The sequence below is a fragment of the Pristiophorus japonicus genome, chromosome 17, assembly GCF_044704955.1.
Source record: "Pristiophorus japonicus isolate sPriJap1 chromosome 17, sPriJap1.hap1, whole genome shotgun sequence".
NCBI lineage: Eukaryota > Metazoa > Chordata > Chondrichthyes > Pristiophoridae > Pristiophorus > Pristiophorus japonicus.
Window position 1 is genome coordinate 12,735,421 of NC_091993.1, and position 27,315 is coordinate 12,762,735.

The following is a 27,315-nucleotide window of genomic DNA, read 5'->3' on the forward strand; positions in this document are numbered from 1 at the left end:
AAAGATACTGTCAATTAGCTGGAATACTATTAATGCAAAGCTAAACATTCAATATAAAATTATAAATTTTAATGTTGCTGAAAAGACTAGAAAAACTTTCAGCTTGGGCATATTCTTTTTTGTTGCAAACTATAAATTAAAACTTTTAAATACAAAATACATCTGGAATGCTTAGATAGTTCCAGATCAGTACTCTGCTGTCTTTATAGAAAGTTCACTTTCAAGCATGTTCCGAAATACATTAAGTATAATAAATTCATTTGCAACTCTACTACATCATATATAAACTATCGGAATTTGTAATCATGTACATTTATCTTCTGTCAAATAATTAGAACAGGAATGCCAATGGCATAAATAAAATCATCAACAGGAGCATACACCATGCTTAGCACTGTTCAACGCAGAAGTTAAAACTCTGCTTTTGAAAAGGACCCCAAACTTTAAATAGGTCAAAGCATGCAATGGAAATCGTGAAATGTTTAGGAAAAAAATTATGAAAGCCTCAAAAGGTGAATATAAAAAAAAATTAAGGTCATTCTTCATCCAAGACACACAACCAAGGAACAAATGGGCACATTAAGAATTATTTTTTAACCTGACAACACAGGCAACAGTGTTAACTAGGAAACAAAGAAGAATTAAAAGATCTGTCCATTAAATTCAGGGGTAACAACATGTTGAGTACTGGAAGTTTGTGATAACTAGTTTATTTTTCTGATTTATCAGTAATAGACATATTAAAAAAACAAAGCCATACTCAAATTCCAAAATCAAAGTGCTGTATTTTGACTATTCACACAGGCAGCACCCTCAAGAATAATTGCAGTTAAATAGCTTCAGCCAATTAAAGCTTAGCAAAGGTTGAACTTGTATTATGGCACACAACACCCACATGTCCCGCATTGTCAGAATATAAACTATCAAATGATGTGCTTTCAGTTCTGTGTACTAGGCTAGTTAATATACTACTTTGAAACTAGTCAAAAAATGTAAACTTAAAAGTTTTTTTTTCTGATGAAAAACCATCTAAATTCCTGACTTGTCTGAATAAACGCAATGTTTCACAGTATGTGCAGCAGATCTATTGGGGTTAAAGAGATGGAACATGTGCATGGTTTTCATATGAATTGTTGAGAAAGAAAAAAAAAACAAATGGAAGCACTCCAAAATTACAGCATTTCCAATTTCTGAGCTGTATTTTATTTTGCTGCTTCAAACCTAATGTGGCAGTGTGCCACAGACGAAGGTTCCTGTCTCAAGTTTTACTACACTGCAGGTACAGAGAACTCATGGGCCACATAATTTGGAAGTTGACAAGACATTTTGCAGAATGACGCAAACATGCCAAATCGTACATGAAAGAATGTATCTTCAAAAACTGGTACACATTTCAAATTATTGCCGGTTTTGTTTAACATTTCGGTGAGAGGTTTTCTACTGCTAAAATATTTAGATGTCACCAAAGTGAAGAGTCTGGGTATTTAAATTTTGACACAAACAGCTCTCTGACCGTCATTTCCCTTATGATGGAGGGCACAATGTCAATATACCACAAATCCTGTAGCAGTTTGGTTTTCTTCAGATTTAAGCTGTGTCTTGGGACAAATGCAGCAACAAAACACAAACCAGTTGATCAAAAAGCACTTCTGCCATAGCTCTGGTAGTTTTCAGGGCCAACCAACAGCAGTTCAGCCATTCTCAGTTTTTAAGGTTTACATCACTGCATCTTTTCCTTATTGGATTATTGTAGAAGCCTAAATTGCATCAAGCCAATTTGCTGACAACTGCTTGGTTGAGCGTATTAAGCTGATTGGTCCATTTATCTAATGCAGTATACCGAGCCCCGCCTCTTTTTTGATGATCCAATTCAAGCAGTTGGTTGACTTGATCGATCCGGCCATGAATAGTGCTAGAAATAAGTGAAACACGTTTCAGTAGGTTGAATTGAAAATTGTTAAGAGTACTGAAGACTCTTATTTACTGATAACTGTAGTAGTAGAAGTTAAAATTCCAAGTTAATAAATTAAATTGAACAAATATGCATAATTCAATGAACATGTTAAATTCCAGGCAATCTATGCTTAATGTAGGTGTAAATAAAATGTTACCCATTTATGAACAGAAAACAACAGTGCACTCTTGCTGTAACTGATAGGTCATAGCAATCTTTCACTAATTAGCTCAAGAAAATTCAAATAAAATGCATATCATCATCAAAAATAGTACTTACTTGTCCAATATGCACTGCACCAACAAGCTCTCTACATCAGCTACATCTATGTTCAACTCCTGGGGCAAAAACAGGATTGATAAAAGGGAATAAGGGATTATAGAAATTTTAAAAACTTGCCAATGAAAATAAATTGGACTTTACTAAAGATGTAATGCTTAATTTTGTCATCCATCTACATTTGATTCATACAGGAGCAGATAGAAAGCACACGAGGACTGCAGATCTAATTGAAAGTAGCAACATTGGAGGCGAATGCAAGAAGTGAAAAGTGTAAAAAGTCAAACAGGGCAATAAAGCTAGAGTGAAAATGGATAGATACTAATTCAACTCATTTTATCCTGTTCATTAACCAATAAGGGAATTAAGGGTTATGGGGAGCGGGCGGGTAAGTGGAGCTGAGTCCACGGCCAGATCAGCCATGATCTTGTTGGGTGGCGGAGCAGGCTCGAGGGGCTAGATGGCCTACTCCTGTTCCTAAATCTTATGTTCTTCTGTTCTTATTAATGTTGGGGAGGTCCAGAACCAGGGGTCACAGTCTGGGGATGGGGGGGGGTGAGCCATTTGGGACCGAGATGAGGAGAAGCTTCTTCACCCAGAGAGTGGTGAACCTGTGGAATTCTCTGCCGCAGAAAGTTGTTGAGGCCAATTCACTGGATGTGTTCGGGGGGTGGGGGGGGGGAGTTAGATGTGATCCTTGCTACTGGGGGGATCGGGGGGTATGGCGAGTAAACAGGAATGGGGTACCGAGGTTGCATGTTCAGCCATGAACTCATTGAATGGTGGTGTAGGCTCGAAGGGCCGAATGGCCTACTCCTGCACCTATTTTCTATGTTTCTATGGACTCCATTTCAGAGAACATGCAAACATTTCCAATATCCTCTCTCAAAGCTTCTATATGATCAGAGTGTAAGAAATGATCCAAATACTTTCCACTGTTGCCAATAATGCTGCTCTGTGCTCAGCCAGCACATTCTAAATAGCAAGGCTGATCTTTGTAGTCTCTTCTTCATTATTCTATGGCCCAGTCGACCAATTATTCAGCATTTATAGTCCATAGTAACTACAAAATTGGACATCAAATTTCCAGTCTATATATAGGTGCTTTAAATTTGACTATCACCAATTTATTTTAAATTGACATGTAAAAGAAAAAATATTAGTCTCATTAAAGGCTATAGTTCAACTAATTATGATGATTAGCTAAAAGTTTGGCAATGAATGGTATTAAAATTTGGATGATTTGAATGCCAAATCTGAAATGGGATCTGAAACCTGAAGGTATTCAACTTTGGACTTTTCTTCTAAATGAATATCGAATCAGCACTGACAACTATTTACAGTAAAATGTGCTCTCACCTTTGAAATAAATGGTATATGTATCCTAGTGTAAGGCTTTATTAATTTTATCAGGACTTGGGTTCTGATGTTCCTCAATAGCTCTGTGAAAAAAATGAATTCATAATCACGAATATGTTCTAATTATTAAAAGGAAGAAACAACGTTATTACACTTGTTTGGGGCAGTACATTCTCACTTTTAACAGTCAACATGCTACTGGTCTTTGGCTTCTGAGTTTCATGTTACATTGTATAGTATTATGATTTACGATAGCATGCAAAATGTTTCATTCTATCATACCTTTGTTCTGCACAATAAACATTCTAGCTATATTCTCCACCACTGTTAAGAGGAAGTCCTCTGCATGCAAAATTTTAAAACAAAAGTGTGTTTTGGATTTTACAAGGCAGCTGGGCAAATAGATGGCAGATGCAGTTCAAGGTATAGTGCAACAAGGAACCAGGAATAGCATGTACATATTAAATCCAATAATCATATGGTGCATTGATCGGAAAAGAAACACATTTCCCTTGCAAGCCCGGGGATATTGAAATATAAAAATCAAAAAAAAAATCTGCAAATGCTAGAAATCTGAAATAAAAACAGGAACTGTTGGACACACTCAGCAGGTCAGCAGCATCTGTGGAGAGAGGAAGGTAGGGTTAACTATTCAGGTTGATTACCTGGCGTTAGCTCTGTGTTTCCAGCATTTTGTTTTTATTCCTGTGATTTTGAGACTAATTGTTGCACCCCTATTGCTGAGCCGACTGAGCAAAGACTAGAATCAAACTCTAGATCTTCTCAGTCTGTGCGGCTCAGTTCGATAGTAGTACATTAACCAAGCGTTAGAAAACCTTAAATCCAAAACAGAATAACGAAACACAAAGGGAATAAGGGGTTATGGGGAGCGGGCAGGAAAGTGGACCCGAGTCCATGATCGGATCAGCCATGATCGTATTAAATGGCGGAGCAGCTCGAGGGGCTGTATGGCCTACTCCTGCTCATGTTCTTAAATTATTCGTGATGTGTGAACTTCAGTTTTTTTCTCAAGTGTCTGGGAACTCAATGCCAGGTGTGATCAACAAGAACTGTGAACATAGGTTCAATTGGGCAAGTTTCCCTAATCTGTTTTTCTGGCGCCCTCACCCGGGGTGCGCCGTTTTTGTCCGCCTCCAAGCGCGTTGAAAAAAGACGTCGGTATTCTGGCCACTCCCCAGCTTCTCTTCGGTCGTGGCGCAGCATAGCCCAATGGATTGGGGGCGGAGCCACATGCACGCTAGCGCCTGCGCGCATGTGCAGTAACTCCTGGCAGGCCGAATCTGAGTACGTGCTGCAGGCTGTGTAGGAGGGGCCCGAAGCACGCTGCACCTAACCCTGGCCGAATGGGCTCCCTCATCGGCGGCCTGAGTGTGCTCTGCAGGCTGTGTCAACTCTGACCTGATTGTAAAACTCCTGAAGAGTTTCTGGGGGTCTGGGCTTGTAACTCTCGACCAGATGAACTGGGGATTCATGGGGTGTTTGATGCCATGATGATCAGTCCGGACACGCCAAACTCTTACAGGACTCTGAAGTGGTTTGTGGACCATTGTCATCAGCAAACGATCATCACCAAAGCCCTCCAAGATCAATGCCCCAAACGAGAAGCCAGGCCCTCTGTGAGCGAGGACTGGAGCACCTGCGTCGCGCAGGCAGCCCAGTAAGCAGCCCCGACAGCAGGAACAGATGTGCCTGAGTCGAGGGAACGTCCACCGTATCTCGGGTGAACAAGATCCTCAGGATACTGAAGTCCAAAGGGCTAGCTCCAGACATTCCAGAGGATTTGTACCATTTGATCAAGAGGGTACTTCCACCTCCCCCACCTCCTCTCCCCGCACCCCCTCCCCCCTCATTCTCTCCCCCTCCTAGCCCTGGCCGAATGGTCTCCCTCATCGGCGGCCCACTGCCTTCCCGGGCCATGTTTTGGTAGGGCTTCTATTTTTTATTTGTTATTGATTGATTAATTGCTTATTACTTTGGCCTTGGTGCTTTAGGTGCAGGGTTCCTTCTATTTTTTTTAAAATTTGTTAATTAATTGCTTATTACTTTTTGTGCTTTGTTTGGTGCTTGGTGGTGCTTTAACTGTAGTTACTTACGCCGATTCCTTAACTCTAGGTAAGGTTTTTCTGTGCGGACAGAATGGCATCATAGCTGGTCTAAGTTAGTTTGGAGCAACTATTTGCTGGCCAATGCCTAAAACAGGGGCAAGTGGCTGGGAATTCCCTCTTTTGAAAAAAAAACAGAACTAAAAAAATAACCTAACTCACTTATACTGGCGCAAATTAAATGGCCAGAATTGAAACTAAAAAGATAGTACAGAAAAATCAAGTTGCTCCAAAAAAAAAAGGGAGCAACTCCTGGGGAAACTTCAGCCCATTCACTTGGGCATGAAGTGGAGGCTGGCCCAGCTGTCATAGAACAATCTTCAATTTTCCAGGATAGTCATCAACTGCTTTAAAAACATTTTCACAGGGAACATACTTGTTTTTTTGAAGGTGAGAAAGGTATGTCATTATTGTGCTAGGATGTGCACCTCCCTTCCAAATGGGATCAAACAATTATGGAAAATGTTTTTGCAGATGTGTGCCTGTAACACCCCCTGAAATAGGGATCTAAACTTAAAAACAGCATGAAACTCCAGAAAGTCCATATTAGCTCCCTCAAGTCCAAGGGGCACCGACTTGAGTAAAGCTGGCACACAATTAGTTTACTCATACATCACCAGATTTGTCTGGATCACATCAACTACTATTGGGCCTTGCTCTCCTCTGCCAAAACCCCTCATTACTCCATGATTATCTAATAAAGCAAAGATAATCCCTGGCTTATTTTCTGCAGTACCAATCATCTCCTTAGACCCCTCTTTCCGACGCCCCCTCCAACAGTAAGTGCAGGAGGTTATGTCCCAAAGATAGAGAACTTCTGTTCAGCTACTTCTGCCATGCCGCACTCCACCCCCCTTCCCTTTGCCCACAAAGCCAAACCCTGACCTAACCTTGAACCAGCGTCATTCCCTAGTTTATCTCCCATCATCTCGGAGTTAATCTTGTTCATGAAACACACCAGTTTTTATACTGTACCTGCAAGCATTGAACGTCCAATCCTATTGAAGGTAGTATTCCTAATCTTTGCAGCTTTATTTGATCAGTACTACAATTGACCAGTTACTTACATTACTTAGGTTTGCCTGTGTGCAAAATGTACGGAATAGTAATTTGTAGGGAACAATGCCAATTAAGTACTGGGAGAAAGATTTTTCACACGTGTATTCAACTGTAGTACACTAAAGGGAGTCCTTGCTTTCAAAAATTCCTTCAGCACATTAAATTCTTTGCAATAATGCAAAAAAGTGCCACTGCAGTTATCGTAGTACATATAAACATTTACCAGAAGTAATATTGCGGGACAAACAATTCACAGCATCGATTTTGGAAATACATGTATATAAACACTTTAGTTACATATATATTTGAGCCATACCTTCTATGTGTTCCCTTATGAAGGGGTCATCCATGATGTTACTGTGATTGGTTTTCAGAATCTTCTCAAATTCAGTGATGTCATTATTTTGATAGGCACTGAAAAAACAGCATGTTTTAACTTTAATTTTCCCTCTTCAGAACTGTTTTTCTACTAGGAGCAGATCCTTTTCCCTGCCAGTCTATAGTACAACTATTGATAGTGTACCCTGTTTATAACATTTGCGGTTGTCTAGATAATTAGATAAACATGACCATTTTCCCAAATCAAATGCATTAAAAAGTAATTCATGTGTTGTCTGTTATAGGGCATATTGGTTTGAGCACCTATTTGTTTACTTAAATTAATTATGGCTGTAGAAAATGTGAATTAGCCAGAAATGAATAGTATCTGGAATCATTCTGCTCTGTTTTGCTGATAACACAGACGCAACTACCAGAGTTTGAGCTCTTAATCAGTGTCTGAACCCAGTATTCACTCATGCAAATTATCTAGCTCATTGATCAAAGAACTGATGAGTATCTACGTTAATACAATTTTAAAGACTTAGAATAACAGTCATTAGACAGCATCTTCCCTGGTTATAATGGACTTTAGTTAAGCTAGTCAAATAAGGTCACAAGGATCAGCCCATTACAAATGGTTTACACTGTAAATCAACACACTCCATCAAAAACTGCCAATTTATCTTCACTTCTAAATGACAATTAAACTATTCGTCAGTGTTCATTAACAGGATTACTTAAGTAACTTCATCAAACTGAAGGTAAGCATTCATTTTTGGCAAATATCCTGATATTCTGATTTTAAGCCCATTTAAAACCATATCTGCTTTTAGTTTTATGTAAAAGTCAGCCATAGTTCACTAAACTGAAACAGATGTAACTATACCATATGAAATGTCAGATGTTCTGAATTATAGTTTTAAGTAAACTTATTATAACATTTGCATTTTCTACTAAATATTCAGGCTTTTCTGCATTGGAATGATAGTTTTTTTTATTGGAACCGTTTTCTTGAAGTGCAAGTTCAATTTAAATTCCTATTTTAGACCAAGTGCATCATATCACATTTTATTCAACCATCACCAAACTGCAGGCATGCAATTTCACATTTTGATAAGCAAGATTTATTACCCCGTTTTTCATTTACATCAATCAATGGTCATTTTCATATAACTTATGCAACATTCTAGAGAAGATCCAGTTGATTATAATTATACAATTTTCCACTGGTTAGAAATTGGGCAAAAGGGCTAGAAATTCCCCAGCCTGTCGTTATTTGATAAATAATGTCATTTTTGTGAAGAAAGAATAATAAAAATTGCACCATTTTTTTAAACGGGGTAAATTTGGTCAAAAAAAATGCCTGTTGTTAAAAAATGGTGTTGCTGGAGGAATCGTGTTGGATACCGCTGTCCTCTCCAACTTTACCGCGAGGCTGATATCGCCAAAAATACAGGGAGAAAACACAAAAAAATTTGCAAAAATAAAAAAAATTCAAAATAACCTTAAGAAATGAATTGCTGAAATGTTTTAAAAATTAAAAAATTTAAACTTCAACTTACCTTTTTTGTAAGTCTTCTTACTTACCCGTCTGCTTGTTCCAAGTGTTGTTTTTTGACCAGTCATAGGCGGTCCCTCGAACGAGGATGACTTGCTTCCACGAGTTCATAGGTATTTAGATGAAGGACCTGATGTTCCAGTCCTGAACTCCAATTGAAGGGTGGAAGATGCCTGTGCGCTAATTTTTTTTAACGTGTGGTGACCGTTGCACACAAGCCACCACACGGGTTTGACAGAGCTAGGCCTTTATCCAGTGGCAAGGGTTAACCGGGACGACTGGGGACCTGCTCTGCTGCATGGATCTAGCGCGCACACATATCGCAGTGTGGGCTGGCCCGTGCTGCCCCTGGGCCCTCGGCTCTTCTGGGCCCTGTACTCGCATCTGTCGCAACTCCGCCACGACCTCTCGCCGCTCCTCTGCCATAAACATTCACCGCATCTCGCCAAAAACACTCGCCGCTCATCCGCCCCGACCTTCCCACTCCTCTGTACCTGGGCCCGGCCGATGTTCCTGCCCACGCTCCAAAACGGTGACCAGGGTTTTGATGACGTCACCCATCTTAAAATCATCATATACTTGGAGCAGCTTGCGCTGGAGGTTGAAGTGGTAGGCCGCTCCAGCTTTTTTATAGCCCGACCTGCGGAGCTGATCCCTTGCGGGTACGGGTTCACCAAATGGCCAAATTTAGGTGTTGCTATTTTTAATGGATGGTGATCCAGAAAATGGTGATATTTTGAAAACGCCATCCTTAAACTTTGGGCAATTTTGTGAAGAATATTTTAAAGGACAAAAAAGCAGTTTTAAAGCAAAAAAAAATCTCATTAAAACATGCATTAGGCTGGCTAATTTCTAACCCAGTATGTTTTAATAGCCACCAGTTACTTTGTTTCTAAAGAATGTCAAATGTTTTCTGAACAGCCTTCAGAACGTAATAGTTAAACCTCAAAACTATGAGAGAAGATTGTACAACAAAGTGCTTCAGTATAATGGGCCCAAGTTTCGGGCCGCACCGACCTGGACGTCCATTTTTCATGCTCAAAAGTGCGCCGAAAAAATACTTGCATATTCTCCGGCTCCCTGCAGGTCTTCAGCAGCTTGGCACGGCGCGGACAGAACAGCGGGGAGCGGAGCAAGAGACTTGCGCCAATTCTACAAGTAGTGGGGGGGGGGGGCGGGGCTAATTTAAATAAGGCACGCGCAGTGGCACATAAACATTGGCACGCGCCCATTTTTAAAAGGACTAGAGGAAAAGCGAAGATTTGTCTCGTGGACCCCTGGCCGAACGGCCTAAGTCTTCGCAGCTCGGAGCCTGCTGCTACCGGATTCTACTGCCGTCCGCTGTGGCCTGACGCTGCCCCTATCCACTGGCCGAATGGCCTCAGTCCCCCTTCGCAGCTTGAAAGCTGCTTGCTGTTTCTTTGGCTGCCGTCCAGACACTGATGGAAGGCAGGCGAGCCTGAAGCACCGCAGCTCGGAGGCTGCTGCTGCTGCTTCACACAGGTAGGAACATGGAATATTTAATCTTTGCTTTGTTTATACATTTTTATTCAGGTTGGATTTTTATTTGTATAAGTATGACTGTTGAATGATTGTAGAATTTAATTACTTCCCTTCACCCCCCCCCCCCCGTTCCCTACGCCTAATTTGTAACCTACGCCTGATTTGTAAAGTGTACGCAAGGTTTTTCTGAGCGTACAAAAATCTTCACTTACTCCATTCTAAGTTAGTTTGGAGTAAGTTTTCACTGCCTAAACTTTCAAAACAGGCGTAAGTGGCCGGACGCGCCCCCTTTTGAAAAAAAAATTCTGTTCCAAAGTAAAACTGTTCTAACTGACTAGAACTGGAGCAAACTAAATGCCGAGAATTACAATTTCTAAGATACCCCATTCTAAACCAGTTGCTCCAAAAAAACAGGAGCAACTCAGGCCGAAACTTGGGCCCAATATATTGAGGTCAAGGAGACACAGGTTCAAACCACAAACTCAATTTAGTAATTATGTCAGGATGTTTATCTTCATGCAGTGGACTGTTGGGCATGGTAGTGGAGGCAGAAATCCTGAAATTCAGTAACAGTTGGATGTTATGATTGGAGGAGGGGAGCAAGGCCTTTCCAATAGATGAGCCAAGATCAGTCAAATAGCCTACCCTTAAATATATTTATCTTCTGCTTCCTCAGGCTAGTGTATTCCTAATGTATTATTCAAGCTCGATAGGTTTTGCTTAATTGCAGCAATTGCTTTTTCACCCAACACCCCCAATAAAGTCTTCACTTGCATTCATAGACAGCAACAATCGCCTCCAAATTATTGCTTCCAAAACAACAGCAATGAAAGCACTAACTTACTAATTACTAGCCTTATGAAAAATGCTACTTTAAATTAGGAGAAGAGAGCACATTCTAAACCATAAATCAGACCTCGTACCTAAAATTATTTAATTTCATTTCATGGTTTGTAAATTACGCACAGCACACAGGAAAAAAAAGTTATATATTTACAAACTCGTCTACACATAGTCACTTACCTTACTAAATTTGTCATTGCAAGAATCTCTGGATCATTCTTGTATGGTTTGGCCTAAACAGAAAAGAATTAATAAGGATTGTAATAAAATGCTGATTGTAACAAAATTCAGGAAAATTAAAATTGAATTTGTAACTTTACCTCCTGAGAGTCAAAAGGATTAATTCCTGACTTCATCAACATGTTAGCCAATACCAAGTATTTCAGGCAAGTGGTGCGTCTGGGGCTTCCTGATTCGTCGTAATTCTTGAATGCCTCAAAGAAATCGGTATGCGCCTTTTCGAACTCTCCTTCTCTTAAGTGCATCTTACCTCCACATTCTACAACAAATTAGAGAGACGGTTTTAATGTCAACAGATAGAAATTTTCATCCCATCATCCTGGGTTGGATTTAAATTCAGATCCTAGAGGTAAAAATCAGTATATAAACTGATTTTCAATCCAATGAACTGCCTCAGTAATAGCTCTGAAATACATCTAATGTGTGCTCTTGACGTACTGCTCACTTTCTTTCGATTTAGATCGGCCATACAAGTTCAAAGCATTCAAATAAAACACACCTTTAGAGACTGATTCCTGGTTGGAAGTTTGCTCTTTGGATCTGAAGCTCAACACCATCCACTCCAGTCAATGTCACCGTTGCCACCTACTGGATTTTGTGCTTGTTGCAGTGACACTGACATGCACACATGCTTTAACTACAAATCCAGACAATTCACAGCAAATAAATTATGCGTTGACACACAAGCAGACAATGTGTCACAAAAGATAAAAACTGAAATGAACAGGCTAATGGTGCAGCACAATGGGATTCCAGTAAGGGACAGAATTAACCCTGGTCACTGTTGCACACCCAGTGCTGCTAGTTTTAGAGTGCATTGGTGGAAACTCTAGGAGCAGATTGTATACACTCTTGGGTGGGGAATGGCAATATTTTATAACCAAGTTTAAAGACCTATTATACTCCAGACATCACAGTCCAGAATGTTAGCAACACAAAGAAAGGCAATGCTGTTTTTTTTCTGACCAGAAGCTGGAAATTTCAACGTGCCTGGCAACGTGCAAATTTCCCTTACTGAATAGTGAACTCACTCCAATTCACCTCAGGATCTATATCGGCCACGCCCCACAGGAAATACCTGAGCACTGGCCTTAAAATGGACAAATCACGTTCATTACAACCATGTTTTAGACTGCCTGTGATTAATCTATCATGGGAGATCAACTTTTTCTTTAAATATAAAACTTTTGAAAGCACCCATCTCATTCTGGATAAAACACAAAAAGATTACAACTGAACAAGTTTTTTTTTTAAGTACATATTCCTTCATGCTCAGTTATTTGCTTCTCTCAGAGAATTCTGCACATTGACCTGGAACGGGAACTTTACAAGCATTTGGAAATCTGAAAATTTCCTTCAGCATTTTAAGTGCGCTCAGGCTTCTGCTTATTTACAGCAATTACACTTGGTGCCGTAAAATATTATAGGCCAATTAAACACAGTTCCACCTTAGCAGCAGAATACTACAGGACACCTCACATGGTATAAGGCTCCAGTCATTATAAAGCAACACATTATCTGACTTAGCCTGAATAACACTACAGGAAATCTGCTAGTATATTAAATCGTATTTAAAAACTGAAATATTTGCCAAAGTTCTAGTAGTGTTATTAGTTTAATGTTTTATTAATATTTCTTGTATGTACATCTTGTACAACATTTCATCAAAGACCAAAATGCCTGTCTAGGAAATCATAGATTACTATGTACTCAATATCAAAACAAATCAGCCATGATTAATTCCAACAACATTGTTATTTCAATTCTCACCTCTGATGACACCCATGATCAGTGGATGAGGGATAGCAGATTTGATGTGTAAAGACTGCTCATATAGTGCTTTTAATTTCTTGTTGTTCTTTTGTGCAGTATACATCTGGATCTCCAGGGCATAAATTTCTAATAGTTGCGTGCCTTTTTTCAAATCGTCCTCACCATCATCAGTCTATAAAATAACAAAAACAATCTTGGAAAATACATAGGAATTTAATGTGTAGAGTTAATCACAAGAAATGTAACTGATTATTCAAAATAGGGTGAACATCCCACAATAGAATTGACTTTTCTAATAACGTGCATCATGGTCAGTTTTATTTATTAATTACTAGTGGATCTCCCCTGGCATTGCTCATTAAATTGGAAGATATGTTGTTTTGTAAGAGAAGCCTGCAATGTAATGCCAAATGCATTAACACACTGACAAGTGGAAGGTGTGTATAAGATGGATTATGTCTTTGAAGGATAAAAGATGCAATTATGACAAAAAAGAAAATGTTAGAGAACTAGAGAGCAATTGTATTTTAGTTCATTTGTGGCTAAAAAAATGTCAATGATTACAGGCAGGTACAGAGATGCTCTGAATTGCAGGTAGGTAGGAAGTGTGCAGAAGTATAGGGGGCGCGGGTGAGGAGTGTTTTGGTGTTGGGAGGGCGGACGAGGGATGGGGGAAGGAATGGAGAGGTGTTGGGATGTAGAAGTATGGTACCCGGGGTCCTTGAATGTGCAGCGTTGGGAACTTAATTCCCAGAAAATGTGAATGTAGGTATATAAAAAGCTATAGAAAAAGCCGAATGCGCTTGGAGCTCTGGAAATTGGGGCATTGAGTATTAGAGTAAAGAATGAAAAATTTGTACAAAGCATAGGTTGGGCCATACTGTAGTGCTGTGTGCAGTTTTGGGCATCCCATTATAGAATGGACATTAAATCCATAGAGATTGTACAGCATAGATTCAACAGAATGATAGAGGTAGGAAACTATAGTTATCAGGTGAAACTTGGGATTATTTCTACTGGAGCAAAGGCAAGGAGATTTAATTGAATTAAAAAAAAATTAAGTTTGATAAGTTAAATATAGAAAGATTATTTCCTCTGCGTGGGGAGTAAGTACCCAAGAGGTCATCAATTTAAAATTGTCACTAAGAATGGTTAGGAGATTTTTGTTCTTAAACACAGAAAGCTATTGGTGCACGGACTGCTTTGTCACAGAGAGCATTTCAGGCATAAACCATTGCATCCTTTAAGATAAAATTGGATAAATATTTGAAGCAGAGGAAGATACAGGGCTATGAGTAGAGGATAAGGCAATGGGGGTTAATTCTGGATTGCTCTAGAAAAGAGCTGGCATAGACACACACAAAGTAGCGACATGGCTCCTTCTGTGCTAGAAACTTTTATGGTAAAAGGGAATACAGCGGACAAGAATAAATCTCGAGCAATCCAGGACCTGGAATGCAGTTTGATGTTTATTGCAGCCTAAATACAACAGTGCTTTGTCTATTGCTAAAATGCAGCAAATTTACCGATGAAATATATCACAACTAATACAAAGTAAAAATATTATATACCTTACAGATAGTGAAAGATGCAAGACCCCACAGAAATATTTCTAATACATTTAACATGCAATTTTACAAAATCTGGTTCAAGGTACAACTAAGTTTTCAAGGCCACAAGCTGTCTACCTTGACTCTCGCTTCCGAGTCCGAAGGTTGTGGATTCAGGCCCCACTCCAGAGGCCCGAGCACTTAATCTAGGCTGACACTTCTGCACCATCTTTCGGATGAGGCATTAAAATGAGGCTCCAGCTACCCTCTCAGGCAGACGTAAAAGATCCCACAGCACTGTTTGAAGAACAGCAATGAGTTCTCCCAGTGTTGTGGCCACCATTTATCCCTCATCCAACACTTAAAACAGATGATCTGATCAACTATTTCATTTGTTCGTGGGAGCTTGCTTTGTGAAAATTGGCTGCTGTGTTCCCTATGTTGCAGCAGTGATCACACTTCAAAAGTTTTTAATTGGCTGTAAAGTGTTATGGGATGTCCTGAAGTCATGAAAGGTGCTACATAAATCAAATCTTCCTTTCTCTTTCCTCCCCATTTATTCCCAATTACTCACATTATATTTATTGTTTTACTCTGCTCATCGGATGATTTGTAGTTCTTGCAAATTGTGTTGCTAATGCATTATTGCCCAGGGATGATTCTTCTGCGGCTTAAGTTATTTTTTGTAAATTTTCTGTCACGTTGTTACAGTACATATGGCTATTATAGGGTGAAAGCTAAAGTCTCTTAGCCAAAGAAGCTATCATTCCTTGATCCTTTTCTATCTCATTGTCATGGGTCATAACTTGTTTTGGTACACTCTGGGTACTGTAGTTCCTCAGGAGCTTGGTGAAAACTATCATGCCATGATGCATCACTCACATAATTTTTCCACAACAGTTGGAAATCAGCATCACAAAAGGGCCAAGTGAAATCTCTGACTGAAGCAGGTATTTATAACATTAAACATCCAACTTCATGGTTAAAGGTTAGTCATTTACTATTTTTATTTCAGAATTGTGTATTTAAAAAAAAATGGATTTGTGTGTCACAAGAAAGAACTTGCACTTAACATGTCTTGCATCATAACTCTCAGTTTATCCCAAAGTATTTCACATACAATGAATTGATTTGAAGTGCAGTTACGCAGACAAAAATAATTTTAGCTGTCAACATTGCCTGAATGAAGAAATATGGCAGCTGAAAACTATTAAGAAATTTGATTGGTTAGTTTTGTGGTAGTTGTTAGTTTGCAATGGTAACTTTTTTTCAAAAAAATTTGGGAACTTGCTCATTTTCCACTAGTTACTGGTTACTCATTGGTATTTTCATTCTTTCACATTTATTTAGTCAACTAGATATTTGATTGATAATTTAACTCGGCGTCAGTCTTGGTTCAGTGTAACATTCTTGCCTCTATCAGGTCATGGGTTCAAGCCCTGCTCCAAAGACATAGTACTTCACTGAGGCGACAGCCTAAATTAATGGTCTGTTATGCTTTTGGAGATGCTCTTTTTGGATGAAATTTTAACTGTGTACTGGTTAACATAAAAGATCCAATGGCACACTATTTGTAGAATAGCAGGAGAGTTCCCTCACTGTCCTAACATACAAAATCTTCAACCAACAGCACTAAAATAGATTAACTGGCCATTTATCTCATTGCCGTTTCTGGGACCTTGCTGTGTGTAAATTGGCTACCGTTATATTACAACAGTGACTACATTTCAAAAGTACTGCATTGGCTGCGAAGTGCTTTGGGGCATCTGATGGTTGTAAAAAGCAAGATCTATATGCAAGTTGTTCTTTCTTTCCTTTAATAGTTAAGTGCGCATTCAGCCAGTCACGAATTTTTGGGCTACTTTTGAGGTGCAACATCTTTGAAAGGCATGATGCCATTAAAAAGCAAAACCATTAATTAGATTGGTAACATTTGCAAATTAAATTTGGCTTCTGGGATGACATTATTTGTTATGCATGTGAATGATTCTCATCCTGTTCATTTTTTAGCAGGAATTGCATGTGCCAAATGAGTAGAAAACATTTAAGTTTAAAATATGAAGTGTTCAGCTGAGGTGGTAAATTACACGTGCGAAGCAGAAATCTTAACAATTCCCTTCCTTACTCCTGGTGAAACAAGAGAATTAAAATACCCCCCCCCCCCCACACACACAAAAAATCTTCATTCTGGTAGTGTATACAGCTAGAAATAACACTTCTATTTTTGCCTACATAACATCTACAACCATGTGCAGGTTCATACCCAAGATTCTCAATTTTGAATGTACTATCAAGAGAAGCTTTGGAGGACAAGTCACCTGAAGTCAAATTGCATATCTTAGTGACCAGTCTCTCGTTAACTGCCCCACACAAGTACCAGGTCAAAAAGATCAAAACTCTGATAGTTAGTCCAGATCTTCTTTACTGTTCTCTGGATAATGCTCTATTCTTGATGCAATCACAATATTTTTCCAAGTGAAATCAGACTACCTGACATGACTGGTGGAGTTGGCGTAATATTTTCTGTAGTTTCCCAAACTCTTCTCTTTCCAAATATAGTTTGCCAAGCTGAAAATAAATACATCATATTCAATTGGGTATCACTTAAACAGTTGCTAGGCCCAGGATATTAAAATGATTACAGAGTCCAAAGCAACACACGGGACTGGATTTTTGGTCTTCTGCCACCCCCCGTTAGCATCCTGGAGGGGCAGCAATAAGCACTTCTGGGCGGGTGACCAGCTTCCGGCGCCCTGCTGGGACATTCGGTTCCGGATTCGAGGGGGTGCAGAGCATTAACGTCTGGAATAGGGGAGCTGGTGTGCAACACTGGCTCGATATTTGGCTTGCACCCGACCCGTGGTGCTCTGTGGAGCACCCCGGTGAGAACACCTGTGGAAGCTGGCATTCCAAGTTGTAGCGGCCACAGTGAGGAAAGCAATGTCGACCTGAGGCAAGTGCCATTGATTATTTTTCCAGATTCTCCACCCCCCCACCCCCCCCAACAGGACGCTCCGAGGCCGGCTGTTTAGCTCGGGATTTTCACGTGCTCATCCGGCGTAGCGCCCTAAAAGAGGTGTGCAACGCCTCCCTTAGCGCTCCGCTCCAAACCAAGGGCGCAGCTGATGAATGTTGCGGCGGCAGATGCAAATCATTTGCCGGCGCAAAATTTACCGTTCTGCAAGGATTAACACCGCTACAGAGGCACGACCGAATTTCCACACGACCAAATTTCCAATCTAGAATTTTAACTACAACAGAAAAAGCATAATTACCTTCGTGTTTGTCTTAAACCATAACCGGTCATTCTTTGCATCTTTTAAAGCTTCAAGAGTAGTTTCATAAAATTCTTGCAACAAATCCATCTGAAAAAGAAATGTTCAAATAGAGTTGCATTCCCCCCAACAACTGCAATGTTATTTTTTTTTAAGCCTGGATCTCGATCCAAATTAAAATACTAACAGGGATCAGATTTGGATCACAAGCTGAAATGCCAAGGTTTGTAATTGTAAACATGGACCAAATGTTTACATTGGGTCTGTAAAACTGATTCTACTATACGTAGTAACATTCAATTGAGAAAAGGCCATTTCTTCATCAAACCCATTCAATCTTGTGCACTGGTGCTGCAGCTAACTCTTACTTGGTGCTATCCTCAGACTCCCTCATTCCCCAAACCATATAATCTGTCACCATCTTGCCCAAGATGATCTCGCACTCATTAACAGCCTTCACTGACAAATCTATTCACTGACATTCTTAAGTTTTTTTTATTTTCTCTCGCCTATGGGGGGGGGGGGGGGGGGGAGGGGGTGAAGAGTAGTCAAATTTACATAATTATTTATTTAAAAAAACAATTTCTTTACTTCTAGTTTAAAAATAGCCAGCTTCTTTAGAAGTAGAAAAATGTTTGTGGCCATACTGTCAGGCTCAATGTCAAAATATTCAGGTCCTAAGGTAAGGATCCAGTGTTACTGTAAAACATATTGCTGCACGAGAATATGACGGGTCACGCTACAGGCAGGAAACAAGTACTGCAGCATTTCAATTTACTTAATGTGTTCCCCTCGGCCTTTTGGCTAAGATCATGCGTAACTGACCTGACAGGGGAGTAACCATGACCAGAAAGTGGTTCTCCCTGGATCAGGAAGGTGGTTCTCCTATGCTTTTTGGAAATAGGAGGTGGGTGGGGGGCTTGCCCCGTCCACCTCCATGGAGATGGGTGGGGGACGCCCCAGCCAACTCCATGCACGAACCTGGTATTGCAGTACTTCCAGGAACGGTGCAGCTTTGGCTCTAGGCCTTTTGGCTAAGAGCAAAATCATTGGCGCAGAGTGATCTTTGTTTGGGCGCAAGGTGACCTTTGGCGTTTATGATCTGACAAGTTGATCTGACAAAGAATTGGAAAGATTGGCAACGAATAAAATATATTAAAAAAAAATCAGTAAACACTACACACTAATCCCATGGAACTTTGTCAAGTTTAATTCATGTGTAGGCCAATAGGAGAATTATCCTGCCTTTCTGATGGCAGAAGAGTATGAGAGCTTCCTTCCCCCCGCCATTTCTATAAGCAGAACACAATGGGACTAGGTGTCTTGACTCACTATGAGGCCTTCATGGCTACACAAATCTTGGGAATTGTGAATGATTTACATAATCTTGAAACTGTGGAAAGTTTCAAATGTGCTTACTCTCTTGTTATTTCCACAATTCCCACATGTCTTTACCTATACACACTACCAGGCCGATTAAATGATTGATTGTAGATTAAGTAGCTCTGATTTACTTAACCCCACCACCAAGAAAAAGCAAACAACAAGCACTGAAGTTAGATTCTGGTCCATATGTTTGTCCCCTGACATTATGTAAATCTTTTTCTGACCTTTGATTCAGCTTCCCCGCCAAAGCAAGCTTTCAGGTCCGTTTCTGCGATTCCCCCGCTGCTACCCTGCCTCTTCATCGACTTCTGCTGCTTGACCAAGGTAGATGTAACAGGTTCCGGAGAGGGCAGGTAAGGGAGAAAAAAAAAGGGAAGGGGAAGGAGGAGATAGAAATAAAAATGTGAAAAGGACAGAAAGATGTTAAAATGGGAAGAAAAAGTAATGTGACAAAAAAAAAGAAAAAGTTAAAGGAAATAGGTTCAGAAAAAAGGAGGGCACCACAAAAAACACAAGTTCAGAAACAAAAATGAAAAGCAAATAAACTATAAAAAGTAGGCAAAACAAAATTAAAATAGAAATAATAAGACTGGAAAAAGTATATTAAAGTCTCCTAGAATGCCTCCCTTCACTTTACTCTCCCTCCTATTCTTGTTTAGGAGAGAGAATGTATGAATGCTTCTGACATGTGATGAGAAATTGTCAGTATTTTGTGTCACAGCAAGTTATGGCACTTGGAGCTTTTGGTGGGGGAGGGGGGGCAGAAGCGATTAGAATTGTAGTGAACATTTATGCTTTCAAGGCCAAGAATGTCAAACAGTCTCACAAGGCATAGAATAAAGATTAAAATCTCTCTACTCTGGCTCTACAACAAACCTCAAACAAAACCAGAGTAACATTTCCTTGTCCTACATCCTTGTAGCCTGCTGTTAAATGAGAGTGTGTGTACTAAGGAAAAGAGCCGAGTGCAGTGGGGGAAATTCTGCAGTGAATAGAAGATGCCCCTAAGGGTATAATGTGGATTTGTTTTCCCACTAGTTATATAAAAAGTCCCATTTTCAATTCCCCCGCCCTCCCCCTCTTATCTGGGAGCTCAAATATTATCCACTGCTATTGATGGTTAAAATAACTCAACTTACATGAATTTATTTTCAGAAAGAGGGAACATTAACATTTTTATTTTTACTGCTACAGATCATTTGTACTCGGCTGTGTTATATTCCGTACATTTGCAATGTAACTTAACTGAAACACTAACAAATTTGATTTATTCACTAATCCAACAATCATCACTGTTTCCATACTTGCTGTTTGTTTAATTTTACAATGTACAGGAGAAGGATACCGAGAAACCTTTTGGAAAATGACTGATTGGGAGCTGGTGTACTGCTTCGGAGTCCTGAATTCTACCAGTCTAGACTCAGTGGTAGGACTTTCACCTCGGGAGTCAGAAGGTGTGTGGGTTTAAGCCCCACTCCAGGAAATTTCAGTGCAGTATTGTGGGAGATGTTTTCCGGATGAGACATTTAAAGGAGGCCTATCTGTCCTTCTAGGTGGATGTACAAGATCCCTTGGCACTATTCGAAGAAGAAGAGAGTTCTCCTGGTGTCCTGGCCAATATATATCCCTCTATCAACATTAATGTATTTAATTGTTGTTTGCTGTATGAAATTGGCTGCTACATTTCCCTACATTACAACAGTGACTACACTTCAAAAGTACTTCATTGGCTGCAAAGCACTGTGAAAGGCACTATATAAATGCATGTTATTTCTTTTCCTTACATAAAATTTGCTTATTGCGCAGTACATTACTTCGGTGACAAAGGATTGCAAAACTGGAAATACACATTAAACCCAAGGATCACTAACGAGATCCTTGAAATGACCACCTTCAAAGAAATTAGTTTCCCTCTTTCATCTTCAAGTAAAAGTATTATAGAAAAAGGACAAGTTTCATAAAGTACTAGGACATTTATCATAGTGAAGAATAAGTTTTAAAAGAGGCAGAAAGCAACAGAAAAGTTGGCATTCCACTGACAAGCTAAAGTGCTTGATTAATCCTAGATCCTCACATTTTCCTTCACCACCAACATAGTGCAGAAGATTAAAATAAACATAATTGGACACATATGAAGTTCACAAAATGGAAAGCATACTAAAAATATGAACACTGCACAAGTACATCAGATACATTTATGGTATTTGTTTCATTTATCCAAGTTGTCATTCTGTTTTATATGAAAATTGAATTTATATTCCTCGTCTTGTGAAGATGGTGACTTATGCTAGCATACAGTTCCCCAGTTACCAACAACCCTCCAGAACTTCACCCAAATAGCTGCTCTTTATGAGAACCAATGAAGCAAGTGCAGGCAGGCTGTTCAACTGTGGAAGACATCATAGCTGACCCTGCCTATAGGTGCATTTTCCAGCAGGCATCACTAGATGGCAATCAGGACCTGAAATCTTCACAAAACCTCTGACTCCATTCTTGTTGTTATTAAAATAAACTCAGTCCATTTAACTATCAGTTAATTCTTAATCATTGGGATTTTAGGTTAAACCTGCTAATTGCATCCATAAGATTAATTCCAAAATTAGGATTAAACAGAGAAAAATCTGGAAAGATCAACATAGCCACTTTCCATATTTGCACAGGTAACACTTCATCTCTCTATCGATCAGGGAAGAAATAAGTCAACTGATGTAGACATATACTTCTGGAACAGGTACAAGTGTTATTTAATGATTACCAACGCATCCACCTGTTTGGTGATGCAGCAGGCAAATTTGTTTGTAAAGTTTCATCTATTTAATGCATTATACAAATCCATTCTACATCCTTGCAGTTGATAGTGTATGATACCATTTTTAAATAAATTGTTCTGTAGTGTTGTCAGACTGCTTGTCCAACATCTAGCCTTGGATGAGCCAACTAAACATTGCTAAGACACAAGCCATCATCTTCGGTGACTGCCTCAAACTCCATACCCTTGCCACTGATTCCATCCACCTTCCCCAGCCACAGTCTCAGGCTAAACCACACTGTTCGCAACCCAGCAACCCTCATTGTCCTCTGCAACCCCGAATCTGAATTTCCTCTTCATCAGAAAGACCACTTACATTGTGCAGGCTCGAAGGGCCTACTCCTGCACCTATTTTCTATGTTTCTGTGTTACTTTCACCTCCACCCCTGCATCAGCCCACCTGCTGTTGAAACCCTCATCCATACTTGTGTTACCTCCAGACTAGACTATTCCAATGCTCTCCTAATTAGCCTCCCATCCTTCATAAACTTCAGCGCATCCAAAACACTGCTCCCTGTATCCTATTTCGTACCAAGTCCCATTCATCAATCAACCTTGTGCTTGCTGATCTACACTGGCTTCCAGTACCTCATGGCCTCCAATTTAAAAGGCTCATCCTCGTGTTTAGACCCTTCATGGCTTTGCCCTTCCCCATCTCTGTAACCTTCTCCAGCCCTACAGCCTTTGAGAACCCTTCATTCCTCCAGATCTCTTGTGCATTATCGACTCCTTTCAGCCCATCATTGGGGGCCATACCTTTAACCATCTCGGCCCTAACCTCTCATCTCTCCATTTCCCTCTCCTCCTTTATGACCCACCTGTTTGACAAAGCTTTCAATGACTCTTCCTAATATATCCTTCTTTGGCTTGATGTTCATTTTTTTTTGTCTGTTTATGTTTCTGTGAAGTGCCTTGGGATGTTTTTTGTTATCTGAAAGGCGTTGTTAACCGCAAGTTATTGATTTCTGGGTTTAACCCCTTTATTTGATAGTTTATACAGATTGTGTAAACTATATACGGGGTATCCTACAAGCTTGTTCTTGTCTGAAATAACTTCACATTATCGCTATTCTCCATTTCTCAGCATCTAGCTATACCGATTCATTCACAAATTGGCTGCCAGTCTTACAGACCCAATGTAAAAACACGGTGAGTGCATTTGTGAATGTTTAAATTTCATTCATTGATTGAAAGGAGAATGGATTTAAAATGTGTTTGATAAGCAGCATATTTAAATTCTGTTGATTTTTCACGATTTCTCCCCCCTCCCTCCAATCACAATTGTGGTAGAGCATGGCTTCAATGAACTAATATGAAATGATACATCAAACGTCAATATCCAATAAGAAAGTTCCCTACCAGATCAATTTTAAATGCATACCTGTTTCGAAGTGGATATATAATCGAGGATGGAGTTGATGGATTTTTCGGAATAATTCCTTGTGACTGCACTCCTGATGTATGTTAGCAGCTGCTTATACCTGTTCATCATTTCTGGATAGTTACCCTATGGGACAAGTCTCAATTATCTTCTTTTTGTGTCTTTAATTGAACATCACTTTTACAATTAGACATTATGTGGAATCTTTTAGAATTGAGCAGTCAAACATATACAAGAAAACAGGTCACCTAAAGAACTATATTAAGCTCAAAAGCTTTGGCGAGGAGTTTTTTTTTTAAAAACCAAAAGAACAATAACAAATTTAGTGAGTGCATTTATCATTATTTTACCACCTTGATATTCAAAGAGAAATGTTTTTATTTTTAAATACATATACAATTGGTATGATTATATTTCTATTAAGGTTCTATGCAACATTACAAGCTATGGGTGTTCTTACCAGCTTAAAGTTGATTTTAATCATCTGTTTGAGTGCTTTAAACCCCCATTCTCCCTTTTCACCTTCCAGTTCCAATACCTGTGGAAAAAAAAGTTTTCAATATTTCTATTTCTTACATTTGTCAAAGATAGCCACTTATTCCTTAAATTGTTGTTCCTCAATTCTTAAAGTTCAAAATTACCTGCACTAGAAAATTCAGTTGTTTAATGTATTATTTTAGGAAGTGTTTTTGTATCTGAGCTGATGAAAATGTGGAGTTGAATGTTCAAAATGTTTAATAGCAGCCAGCACTCTGAAATACAGGAATTGCAGCATGCAGGCATGGTGAATTAAATGGTTACATGTACAAAATGTTGATCATGCTACTTTATCTGCAATCTCCTTTCAGTAAGACTATGGGTGGAATTACATAATATTTTAGCACTGGCACGAAGCAATTGTGGCCCTGCACTGACACTGAATTGTTATAATGTAAATCAGGCATCATGGCCTGAACTGATGTTGAAGCAAAGTAGTGAGAGGCTCCCTCCACTTCACTCCATGGTCAGGTCAGGCCCCAAGTCCAGATTCTATCTGCTTTTACACTACAACTGCTTTGCACCAACTCAACATTTTTTTGTCTGAATGTACTGTATGCCATGTCTCAATCATGCTAACAATGATACAGCTGAGGCAACTCTGCTGTTAACGGTGATTATTTTCTGATGACAGATGAACATTGGGATGTATCTCCTAAGCTCGGCAGGTTTAGATGGTGTTTTGTGGAGGTTCTTTGTGTTTTGCAAGCTCTTGATTTTTACACTACTATTTGCAATGAAATGCAGTTTTGAATTAATTGAAACAAATTACATTTTAAGCTGTAAAAGATAATAAACCGAAGCAGATAGCATTTGCTGTGCATGCAAGACTAACATCAGTATATAGGGAGGTTTGTGTGAATTATCTATGCATTCACAGTACTTTGATACCACAAAAGAACATGAAATAACTTTTCTACACTTTTAATTTTACAAATGGCACCACCTCAACCAGTTGCAACACATTTACCACCACTAGGGAGTCAAGCAAGCAGCTGGTCAGTTGAAATCCAAAGTTTTTCACTAAGTGATTACTAAGTGAGAGCTTCATCCAGAGTTATTTAAAGCCAATCACCTATTACTTGACTTAGCAACCTACAGATTGCTCTTTATGCATTTTAAGAAAATTGCTGATGACAAGTAAAAAGTTAGGATACGTTGAATCTCATGAACTTTATGGAAGAACGAAGGATTTAAAAAAAATCTTCAACAAGAAACTGCAATTACACATCTTCAGTATTAAAAAAAACTTCAGCTTTGCGAGTCATGAATAAAACTCTTTGATCTGAAGAGGATTATAAACTGGTCTGAAAGACTAGAAACTTAGAAATTTACAGTGCAGAAGGAGGCCATTCCGGCCCATCGTGTCTGCGCCGGCTGACAAAGGGCTGCACGGCCCTTCGTCAGCAGCCCTAAAGGTTACATATAAACCTATGAAACAATGACGGAAAGGCAAAGAGCACCCAGCCCAACCAGTCCATCCCACACCACTGCAACACCACCTATACTAAAAACATTCTACACTCCACCTCAACCGCAGCCATATGATCTCCTGGGAGAGGCAAAAACCAGATAAAAACCCAGGCCAATTTAGGGAGAAAAAAATCTGGGAAAATTCCTCTCCAACCCATCCAGGCGATGGAAACTAGTCCAGATCATCACCCTGGCCGTATTCTATTCCCTGCAGTACTTACCATTATATCTGCACCGACCAACAAATGGTCATCTAGTCTAATCCCAATTACCAGCTCTAGGTCCGTAACCTGCACTTTAAGTACCCATCCAACCATCTCTTAAAAGTGGTGAGGGTCTCTGCATCCACCACTCTTCCAGGCAGCGAGTTCCAGATTCCCACAACCCTCTGCGTAAAGGAGCCCCCCCCTCAAATCCCCTCTAAACCTTCCACCAACCACCTTAAAACTATGCCCCCTTGTAATAGACCCCTCCACCAATGGAAATAGACCCTTACTATCCAGTATGTCCAGGCCCCTCGATATTTTGTACACCTCGATGAGGTCTCCTCTCAACCGCCTCTGTTCCAATGAGAACAAACCCAACCTATCCAATCTGTCCTCATAACTAAGATTCTCCATTCCAGGCAGCATCCCAGTAAATTTCTTCTGCAACCTCTCTAGTGCAATCACATCCTTCTAATAATACGGCGACCAGAACTGCACGCAGTACTCCAGTTGTGGCCTAACCAAAGTAGTATACAATTTAAGCATAACCTCCCTGCTCTTATATTCTATGCTTTGACCAATAAAGGCAAGCATTCCGTATGCCTTCTTAACCACCTTATCCACCTGGCCTGCTACTTTCAGGGATCTGTGGACAAGCACTCCAAAGTCCCTTTGTTCATCTACACTATTCAGTGGCCTACTGCTTAATGTGTCTACTCTTTCCTTATTAGCCCTCCCAAAGTGCATCATCTCACACTTCTCTGAATTAAATTCCATTTGCCACTGCTCTGCCCACCTGACCAGCAGATTGATATCCTCCTACAGCCCATGACTTTCCTCTTCATTATCAACCACACAGTCAATTTTAGTGTCGTCTGCAAACTTCTTAATCATACTCCCTATATTCAAATCTAAATCGTTGATATATACCACAAAAAGCAAGGGACCAGTACTGAGCCCTGCAGAACCCCACTGGAAACATCCTTCCAGTCAGAAAAACATCCAATCATTACCCTTTGCTTCCTACCTCCAAGCCAATTTTGGATCCAACTTGACACTTTGCCCTGTATTCCATAGGTTTTAACCTTCATGACCAGTCTACCATGCAGGACCTTATCAAAAGCCTTGCTAAAGTCCATATATACTACATCGTACATACTACCCTCATCGACCCTCTTGGTTACCTCCTCAAAAAATTCAATCAGGTTAGTCAAACACGATCTCCCCTTAACAAATCCGTGCTGACTGTCCCCAATTAATCCTTGCCTATCCAAATGCAGATTTATCCTGTCTTTCAGGATTTTTTCCAATAATTTTCCCACCATTGACGTTAGGCTGCCAGGCCTGTAATTACTCGGCCAATACTTTTTCCCTTCTTAAACAAGGGTACTACATTAGCAGTCCTCTAATCCTCCGGCATCATGCCCATATCCAAAGAGGACTGGAAAATGATGGTCAAGGCCTCTGCTATTTCCTCTTTTACTTCACTCAACAACTTGGAATGCATTTCAACTGGGCCTGGGTACTTTCACAGCTGCTAAACACCCCTCAATATTTCCTCTCTCACTATATTTATTTCATCCAGAATATCACACCACTCCTCTATAGTAGTATCTGCATTATCTCTTTCCTTTGTGAAAACAGATGCAAAGTATTCGTTAAGAACCCTACCAACATCTTCCACCT

At 39.8% G+C, this 27,315-nt stretch overlaps 1 protein-coding gene and 1 pseudogene across 3 annotated transcripts in view; one reads left to right on the top strand and one right to left on the bottom strand.

Moving 5' to 3' along the window:
- Nucleotides 1-694: 694 nt before the first annotated feature.
- cops2 (COP9 signalosome subunit 2) overlaps nt 695-27,315 on the bottom strand; it is a 31,727-nt gene continuing 5,106 nt past the window's right edge. The window contains exons 3-14 of one of the 3 annotated variants that reach the window (XM_070858387.1): nt 23,874-23,951; nt 23,414-23,539; nt 19,448-19,534; nt 17,838-17,927; nt 17,053-17,130; nt 13,010-13,184; nt 11,320-11,498; nt 11,180-11,232; nt 7,091-7,188; nt 3,593-3,675; nt 2,234-2,292; nt 695-1,912 (exon numbers count right to left, since the gene is read on the bottom strand). In XM_070858387.1, coding sequence (XP_070714488.1) covers nt 1,768-1,912; nt 2,234-2,292; nt 3,593-3,675; nt 7,091-7,188; nt 11,180-11,232; nt 11,320-11,498; nt 13,010-13,184; nt 17,053-17,130; nt 17,838-17,927; nt 19,448-19,534; nt 23,414-23,539; nt 23,874-23,951 — 1,251 coding nt within the window. In that variant the 3' untranslated portion in view covers nt 695-1,767. Of the gene's footprint in view, nt 1,913-2,233; nt 2,293-3,592; nt 3,676-7,090; nt 7,189-11,179; nt 11,233-11,319; nt 11,499-13,009; nt 13,185-17,052; nt 17,131-17,837; nt 17,928-19,447; nt 19,538-23,413; nt 23,540-23,873; nt 23,952-27,315 lie in introns of all 3 variants that reach the window. The other 2 variants (XM_070858386.1, XM_070858388.1) reach the window with 2 other exon arrangements.
- On the top strand, nt 18,622-18,855 carry LOC139228373 (U2 spliceosomal RNA; annotated as a pseudogene).